The sequence below is a fragment of the Centroberyx affinis genome, unplaced genomic scaffold, assembly GCF_046629955.1.
Source record: "Centroberyx affinis isolate AG114_WGS23_722 - 3 ecotype Tasmania unplaced genomic scaffold, CSIRO-AGI_Caff_v1 ptg003083l_1, whole genome shotgun sequence".
Lineage (NCBI taxonomy): Eukaryota > Metazoa > Chordata > Actinopteri > Beryciformes > Berycidae > Centroberyx > Centroberyx affinis.
This window is the reverse complement of record NW_027281165.1, coordinates 192,686-201,828: the sequence shown is the minus strand read 5'-3', so window position 1 is coordinate 201,828 and position 9,143 is coordinate 192,686. Positions and strand designations below refer to the sequence as shown.

Here is a 9,143-nt window from a genome sequence, read left to right as displayed (position 1 = left end):
CAGACTACTGAATGTGAGCAGTCTATGGAAACTAATAGATGAAGAGCCCAGAAGTTCTGTGTGTTTTCCTGTTGTGTGACATCATCTGAATTAATCTGTATATGAGAAGAGGATTGTAGGAGAAGAGGAGTATAGCAGAGCACATGGTGAGGTGGAGATGTGGAGATTTATTGTTTTCAATAGCTTGGAGAAGAACAGAACATCAGAGCATCTAATGTGTTTTGTTTACCAGGAGGAGGAGGAAACTGTTGTTCCAATACAGAGAAGAGCTCACCTGGGACTCATCCATACCCAGGCTCCAAAATATGAAGCTTCCTTCAGTTTCAGACTGGAAATGTTTGTCTCTAAAAGAAATATGGTTCACTGCTTTTTTTTTCTTTGTTTTTTTACCACAGCACAGTTGCCACAGCAGTTGTTCATTTTCCTCTGCTGCCACTCCGTGCGGGTGCATGTGTATTCATGTATCTGTTTGCCTCAAAATATAATAATATTAATAATAAACTTTATTTGGAAAGCACTTTTCATAACACAGTTAAGTGATTTACAGACAAAAACAATAACAAATAAGAGAAAATAAGATCAACAATAACAAAAGCCAGACATGAATTATTAACAGCGTTACCGAGCAAACAAACAAATAAAACAGACATTAATATATTTGTTTTTACCTGTTTTTATCTAAAAAAATGGGTTTGAAACCGCTCTCTCCCTCACTCAAACTGTTGCGAAACGCACTCCCTGCAAAAAATATTGTTCTATAATGATTTCTTCAAAACATTTACCCCTGTCTTAGATACATACAAGAAAGTAAACTTTGCTTTGCATGCACCTCATAGGCTGTTTTCATGGGCATATTACCAGCTGCTTCCCCTCTCCCTCGTCTTGCTTCTCTAATCTAAAATGCTCCTGACTTGAATTTTGAAAAAGGAGAAAAAAAAAAAACTTTCTACCTTCTCCTCTTAGCTCATTTCCCTCAGGATAAGGCGGGTGAAAACGCTTCGTAATCCCGCTGGATATGAAGCGGCCTGGCCCTTTTCTTTTTTGTTCTGAGGACATGGCAACATATATTATTTTCACATATTTGAAAGTGTGAGTAAAGACGATTGACACTGTTGTAGGTGCTGACTAAAGCCCAACTCACACAGCATTATATGGGGTTGTGTACTGCAATTAATGAATTTACTCCTAAACTCTGTGTTTCATGAAACACATTCACATGGGATAATGACATTTTCTGAAATCACTGCGGCCCTATATACAGTTGTATAAGGTCAAGATTTTACAATTTGTCACTTTATTATTTCGCAAAGCAACACTTGACATTTGTGTTGAAAATGCATTCAAAACCTTCCTCCATAGGTTCCACTACTGACTCTGTTTTCAATGCCAGGAGGAAGATACAAATCACCCATCGAGAAGAATGAGAAAAACAAATTGAGCACCAAATCAAATTGCGGCTGAAATTTCAGAGTTTGATTCACACAGGATTAATATTATCAGGGGACCTTTGTCTTCACCAAGGATTAAAATCAACAGCAATCTCCACAATTATTACAAATCACTAGATGTCCCAGGTATTATTCCTTTTTCCTGTGCAAGGCACTAAGGGCTTATTCAAACAGACTAGACAAGACAGAGGATAATTGCCTGGAGCTTAACTGAGTACAGTGTTTAGAGGAGACAGCTGCACAGAGGAATGACCTATACCCATGTGAAAAAACTAGATAGACTTTAGACAAAATACAAATCAATACAGATCAATATGAAGAATCCACAACAAGAAAGAGAAGAATAATAAAACATTCCTTTGGACTGACTCTTTGTAACATGACAACAAACAAACATGTGAGGGATCCAGGAGAGCCTTTGATATATCGTTACAGAAGGTCCAGAAAGGGTCGTGACATAACAAATCAATAATGGCTTTGGGAGGGAGTTGCCAATATTAACAAACCTGGACTGAACAGTGGTTTTAGCTTTGTAAAGGCCCAGGTGAAATTTAAACAACTGCGATCTAGACCTGCTAATTACTGCTCAGTGGAAGATTGCTGGCACCAACCACCTGGCCCAGGTATTCACCAGCCTCTTTACTCCTTGTTCCTATAGCTGCTTTCATTCTTGTACACTGGAAGGATCAGGTTATCTGCCCCAATGACTACAAGTCATTGGGCCTCATGCAAGAACATTTTCGAATTCTTTTTTTTTTTTTTTTTTCAACGTCTGTTTATTGGTATTTTAGTCAAAAAACAGTAGACAGTGTATACAAATTATATTAAGTATTCCAAAAACAGTACAGAGTGTGCATACACAGACACACATTATAAATATCATTCAACGTACAAAGCTGCTTTACATGGTGATTATTACATTTTTGTATTCTTATCTTAAGTTCCTCGTACTTTTTGTGCCCCGTCAGATTCACCAGACGCTCGTATCCTCAGGAAACAGTCATAAATGACCTGCGTAAACATGATGAATTCCACCTGTTCTAAATGAAAGCACGTTCACGAGAATAGTAAATTTGCATAATTGACGCCCCTATAATACTATATAAGGTCAGGCGTCCGGCCCATTTTGTAGAGAAGCTTCATTGATAAAAATGTCACCGAAGACCAAGAAGAAGAACTTTACGAGCTCTGAGATTGATGTCCTGCTCTCAGAAATCAATCAACGAAAACATACACTATTTAGTAGTGTCAGTAGTGGAATTAAAGGTCCTGCTAAAGCCAAGGAATGGGAAAAAGTTACTTGTGCTGTGAATGCTGTCTCAGCAGTTGTGCGTGCCATCACAGAAATAAAAAAGAAATGGTTTGACATGAAATTGGATTCCAAAAAACGTCTCGCCAAAGCAAGGAGACCCATGACTGCAACAGGAGGGGGCCAAGAGGAAGTCGTACTTACACAGACCGAACACAGAATACATGCCATAATTGGGAATGTGGCACTGTCAGGTGTTGCAGCGGAGGATGTACCTCTGGATAGCGACTTGGTTGAACCTCAGCCTGCTGCAGCATGTGATGACAATGGTAAGACCCAAAACATTTATCCCTTTAAAATGTAGATTCACGTGCACTTAACCACATCAACTGGACTAAATGGAGCTTTAGCGAAGGTTCAGTCAGGAAGACTATATTTTGCATGCTTATGCTGTAGTTTCACTTCTCATTCCATACTGCCATTCACTTCTCTCACGCATGCTCACTCATTGTTTCCTTGCTGTCTTTTCCCGGGCTGTCAATTCAGATATCAGCTGTTCACATCAGCTGGTCACATCTATCCAATAGCATAGCGACACATCTCTATCGTTAGCCTATCATTTTGCTGCTGTCTTTTTAAATATGTCTCTCTCTCTGCTGTAGTCCATTCATGCTGCTGTTATGCGCACCCCTCCACCTCCCCGTCTCCGCCCAGTCTTTGCAGATTCATCAGCTTCATCAGTTTCTTCACTCATCAACCTCACCAGCTATCAGTTTCAGCAGAAGTCATCAGCCACCACCACCAGTGTCTGGACTCAACGGGGGAATTTATCTTGCTGCTGCTCAGGGCTGGTGCCCCTCGATTTCAAAATCTCCCTGTAGAGTCTAAGCGCCAAAGACTCTTGTTAAGTCCTAATTCTCACCAAATCATCTGTTATAATAACTATTATCTTTACTTCATTCACTTGTCTCTCCTGATTGAAATAGACATATAGCCTAGTAACCAGATTCATCTCTATAACGCATCTTCCCCTGTCCAAATGTTGCAAACTGAACTACTCTGGAAAGCATTGACAAACGACCTTGTGCAATTATTTTCTTTTATTCAGAACAAGATCATATCGATCCTCCGCCACAGCCAGGCCCATCTGATGCTCCTCGCTCCCGGCGTCTCTCCCAAGGACACAGGTGGTCTCGGACGCAGTCCTGCAAAACCAGGAGGAGGTCCTGAAATGTCTGCAAACCATGTGCACCACACTTGGAAGGATAGCAGACAGTCTTGCAACTATTACTGAATCGTTAAATGCCCGTGGTGGCAATATACTTTAAACCAGCCTTTTTTGCTAATTGTTTTCTTTTTTTTTCTTTGTACTGAGCAAATGTATAGGCTACTATGTAAGCCGCAGGTTTTGAGTCTGGATTCGGCTGTCTGTAATAATAAATTACTACCTTCTTTTGAAAAGGCCAACAGTGCTCCTTTGCCATTTTTTTTCCTGTGGATGTCGGTTTTGTAAAATAAAAGCAGCACTATACCTTAGAGTTGTGCAATTAATCGTTGCCTAATCCGTATGGCATCTTGATGGTCAAGCCCTTGTGGGGGGGTCATCTGGCATGTCCTCTGCAGGTGCGGGATTTGGCAGTGCAACGCCCTCTTTCATTGCAATATTGTGCAACACACAACATGCCAGAATAATCTGACATGCCTTTTCTGTCTTTCAGGACCCCGATTGTGCGCTCAATCACAGCACGGGTGCATGTGTGACGCCCGTTATATGAGCGCTCCTTTCCATACTGGTCTGTGGGTTGACTAGAGGAGTCATGAGCCAGGGAGCCAAACCATAACCTCGATCACCTGGAGAAGGTAAATTTCAATTAAATGAAAATAGTCAGTTTGCACGGTGAAAATTAACAGTTGACAAGTCACTTACCAATAAGCCAAAATTGGTGAATGCGGCAAGTTCTCTTAAATCGCTTGTCATTTAAGAACGAATCTGTGCGTACGAGTGGTTCTTGCATGAGGCCCACTGAGGCTTTGAGCACCTGGTATAGCCTGATATTCAGACTGAATGACCATTTCGTTTCCCACTCCATTATTCAGCCTGGGATTTCCTCCTTGTTAGCTGTGACTGACGTATCCGGCCGCTCTGAGTCACACTGATGCTGCAGCAGCTAGTGGTCACCAACTTTACCAAGAATGTCGGTCGATTTTGACCCTAACCCTGCAAAGACAATATGTTGGTTAAAGGTCCCATATCGTGAAATTATCAAAACGCACACCAATTAAAACCACACAATCCATATTAGGAAACAGAGTTACTTCTGTAACTTTGTGGCGTCACAAAGGTTCGCTCATTATCATTTTTGTAAGAAATAATAGACTAACAAAGTGTTTTTTTCAAAGCGGTTGTCATTGTAACCTCTTCAGCCCTAGGCCTATTTCTCAGGCCTCCTGCCCGAAATGACATGCCCAAAATGAATAAAGTATATCTCCACAACTACAAGGGCTATATGAATAATCAGAATCAATGTAGATGTTACTGTGTCAGAGTAAATTCAGCTAGAACATAGTAAAAAATGTAAATTTGTATTTCCGTCTAAAAAAAAATCATCATTTAGAGTGAATACCACCTTGGAATTATGGGATAGTAGCCCAATTTATGTAGGGAGCAGTAGACCAATATCTGATGAGTACTTGTGCCAAGATAGATGCTAATAAAGTGAACCAGAGCAATTTTAGAGAGGTTTTAGTAGAGGTAGGTCCAGGCGGACCACCAAATGGTGCCATTTGGGTACCTTTGGGTACCATCTGTGCCATTTGACCTTTCTCAGGTACTAGACTGTAAAACTAATTTTATTTCACTGACATATCACTATAGGTATTCATTCCATCCAAATACAACTGTTTTTGACTTGTTTTGAAAATTCACCCAGACCTCTATATATTTTCCCATTCAAAGAAAACCATACAAAGGAAATGAAGTTTGTCTCCAACTGGAGCAGATATATTTTAAATATTGGACCTTACATAACTGAGAAAAACAAAGGCAAAAACACAGGTAAAAACAACAGTCACTTTTTAGATAAATATAACACGCTGGCAAGAACTTTGTACATCTATCTATCTAACATCTAACTACATTTATACTAATGTCCGTCGTGCCACTCCTGGAAGCAGTTCTTTTTTGAAGTGAAGCACAGAGGGACCTGGCACTTCCTGCAGTACACAGGCGTCTTCACTCTTTGGATGCCAGTATCCTGGCACCTCCTGCAGTACCTCCTGGATTGGGTAGCATCTGCCCCATAATACATAGGCATGCAGGTGGGTGGTGGTGGTGGTGGTGGTGGTGCTGAGCCTTCTGCAAACTCCAGCATTTCTGCAGCAAGCTTCTCCCTGAAAATCTTCTGGGTGTGTGGCTTTCTCATGGTAGGGTCATTCCTTATCTTGTACAGCTCCTTGTGGAGAAGGAAACTGTTCACCACTGCAATGTCCACAAAATGGTAAAAAAAAGTCTTATACCATTTCATGGTTTTGTGGTGGACACTGTAGTAACCAATCAAAGCATCGGACAAATCCACACCGCCCATGCTTCGATTGTAGTCAACTACTGAGTCGGGAATAGACACAGTCTTAGTCTGCCACACACCAGCCTCTTTCACTTTCCGTTTTACAGTCTGTCCACTGAATGCTTCATGCACTGTAGAGCACATGGTCACTTCACGGGTGTCCATCCACTTCACAAACAGGAGTTTGTCTTTCCTTATCCACCGCAAATCTCCCCTCTCAGCCTTTCTGGGTAAGTCATTTTGTTCAGTCTTTGGAAAACCAATACGAGTCTTCCTAATGGTCCCACAACAACCGATGTTTTTGCTGGACAAATCCTGAAAGAGGGCAGGGCTGGTATAAAAATTGTCCACGCAGAGGGAATGGCATAAGGTCCATTACCGAGGAGTAGCTCAGACCCTGGCCTGTGGCGAACTCACTCTTACCCGTGTACACAAAAAAATTCCAGGTATAGGCTGTTGAGGCGTCCGCAAGCACAAACAGTTTGTACCCCCACTTTGTGGGCTTGTCCTTCATGTACTGCTTCATACTGATGCGGGCCTTGGATGCCACCATCCTTTCATCTATGGAGATGTTTTTATATGGATGGAAATGTGCTTGGCAGGCAGAGACTATCTCAGTGTACAGGGGCTTGATTTTGAAGAGTCTGTCATATTCGGCAGTGTTCCTCTTGCGGTCGTTGTCCTCATCTTCTTTTGGGTTGCTCAGGTGCAGTGACCACAAGATGGCTTCAAAGCGGTCCCGTGTCATTTTTTCACTGGGGAAGCGGAAGTTATATGGCCATTCCCTTCTCCAGTAGTCCGATCTCTGATGGACACTTACAAGGCCTGAGAAAATTATAATGGCCATGAAAATATAAAAATCCCTCACCGTCAGCACTTTCCACACCAACTTCCTTCCAGCCTGTAATCTCTTGATGGCGTTGGCATTGGTGTTGTCAATGACACTTTGGACAACGGAAGCGCTAAAAAACAGCTGGAAAAGAGAAAGGGGAGACCAGGATGCGGTGGTGTCAAATGTGGGGCCAGGGACCCTGGCTGGCATGAATCTGAGTGGGTCTGGTTTTTTGTCTTTCTCCTCTCTGTTGTGCCACCTTTCTTCTTCCTCTTCCTCTCTCACTCTTGAAGTGGCAGACCCACCTCGACCACGCTTCTTTGGATTTGCTGATTTTTAAGAAGCTTTCCCTTTTCTTTTGGGTTGCTTTTCTTCAGGTGAGTCTGAATCCGATGAGGAAGACAGTGGCTGAGGAAGGGGATCAGAAGTGCGCCTGGAGCGAGTGGAGCGGCCTTGCTGTGGCTGAGAGGGGGGGGGGGGGGCAGATGTTGATGGCTGAGAGGTGGGGGTAAGTGTTGATGGCTGTGGCTGAGGGGGGGGGGGCAGACGCTGGAGCAGAAGCACGTCGAGTGGAGCGGTGCTGTGGCTGAGAGGTGGGGGTAGGTGTCGATGACCGTGGCTGTGGCTGTGGCTGTGGCTGAGAGGGGGGGGCAGACGCTGGAGCAGAAGCACGTCGAGTGGAGCGGTGCTGTGGCTGAGAGGTGGGGGTAGGTGTCGATGACCGTGGCTGTGGCTGTGGCTGTGGCTGAGAGGGGGGGGCAGACGCTGGAGCAGAAGCACGTCGAGTGGAGCGATGCTGTGGCTGAGAGGGGGCAGATGTTGACGGCTGTGGCTGATGAGGACGGGCAGATGCTGGTGCAGAGGCGGTTGACGTAGATGGCTCATAATCATCATCATCATCATCATCACTGTGGAACCAAATGTAGAAGAAAAAGAAATATATTCATTCACTGGCCTAGTTTTGAAAATGCAAAGTAACAATATATGGATTTTGGGGTAAACAAGCCCTGTACTGGGGAAGTCAACAAACAACAAACAAATATATTCATTCACTGGCCTATAGTTTTGAAAATGTAACTCCAAACAGACAAGTAACAATATGTTGGGGTAAACAAGCCCACAAACAATCCAGTTTGCGCCAGTTTGAGTGAGTGCATTTACTAAATTCATTGCAGGATAATATGGTAGATAGATCGGTAATTTGACACCAAATCAATAAGTAATCGATAACAAAACAGAGATTACATACCTTTCCGATGATGGAATTAGATAATCTGAATTACTACTGTTGTCCGGGTCTTGTTCTTGCTGCAGGAGGTCCTCATCGTCTGATGAAGAGTCCACAGGAAAAACACTGGCCCCGCTGTCAGTAGCGAGCATATCCAGTACCTCCGCAATCGTACATTTTTTTTTTTTTCTTCCCTGCCTGCCATTATTTCCTCGATAAAATAGCAAGAAAATAGAAAATAACAACAGCAAAATCCAAATCGATCAATGTAGTCGATGCCCTGCTGTGCGCTCTGCGCTTCGGTGCGTAATGACAACTGAGCTGTCAGTATGTGCCGGTCAGTACGCGGGGATATATCTCAGGAATCCATTGGTCAATTTGGATGATTGACACCTCTATCGAACCGTCGGAGCCAGTAGAATCGAGGGGCAGTCCCCAAATTCATGTCAACAACACCATGCGCCAACCACAAGCAAGCAAATACAAAGATCCAAAGTGTACGAAGATTACCTACTACACATTAGAAACCTCCTCCTGGCTATGTAAACACCCAGGGACTGTCAGGAATCATTTCAAAATGACAAAGAGACATTGGAGTAGCCATTAGCAGTGGTGTTATGCCCTCGAACACAACTTTTGATCACAAAACAGCAAAGATAAGACATCATTTATGGTTCTGCCTGTATAAAGTGAAGTTTATTTTTGCTCTTCTTCGGCTGCTAGTTCAGTGAGTTTTGGTCGCATAGTGATAGGACTTGCACCGTTGCAATCTGTGGAGTCTCAGCTTTCATAGGACATATCGTTTGTGCGGGTAGCATGAAGT

The 9,143-nt window shown here is 43.0% G+C and overlaps 1 protein-coding gene across 1 annotated transcript; it reads right to left on the bottom strand.

Moving 5' to 3' along the window:
* Window positions 1-5,241: 5,241 nt before the first annotated feature.
* On the bottom strand, window positions 5,242-7,511 carry LOC139659386 (piggyBac transposable element-derived protein 4-like). The gene is made up of 2 exons (XM_071537636.1): window positions 6,626-7,511; window positions 5,242-6,591 (listed from the first exon to the last, which is right to left on the bottom strand). Exons 1-2 carry the CDS (start codon window positions 7,300-7,302, stop codon window positions 5,841-5,843), a joined length of 1,428 nt encoding a protein of 475 aa, XP_071393737.1. The 5' UTR covers window positions 7,303-7,511; the 3' UTR covers window positions 5,242-5,840.
* Window positions 7,512-9,143: the final 1,632 nt, after the last annotated feature.

Bases quoted from the DNA above. Each gene is read 5' to 3' on its own strand.
- LOC139659386 (XM_071537636.1), bottom strand. From the start codon at position 7,302: ATGCCAGCCAGGGTCCCTGGCCCCACATTTGACACCACCGCATCCTGG. The intron at 6,592-6,625 runs GCCATTCCCTCT...TTTTTATACCAG, and splicing joins TCCTCGGTAATGGACCTTAT to CCCTGCCCTCTTTCAGGATT.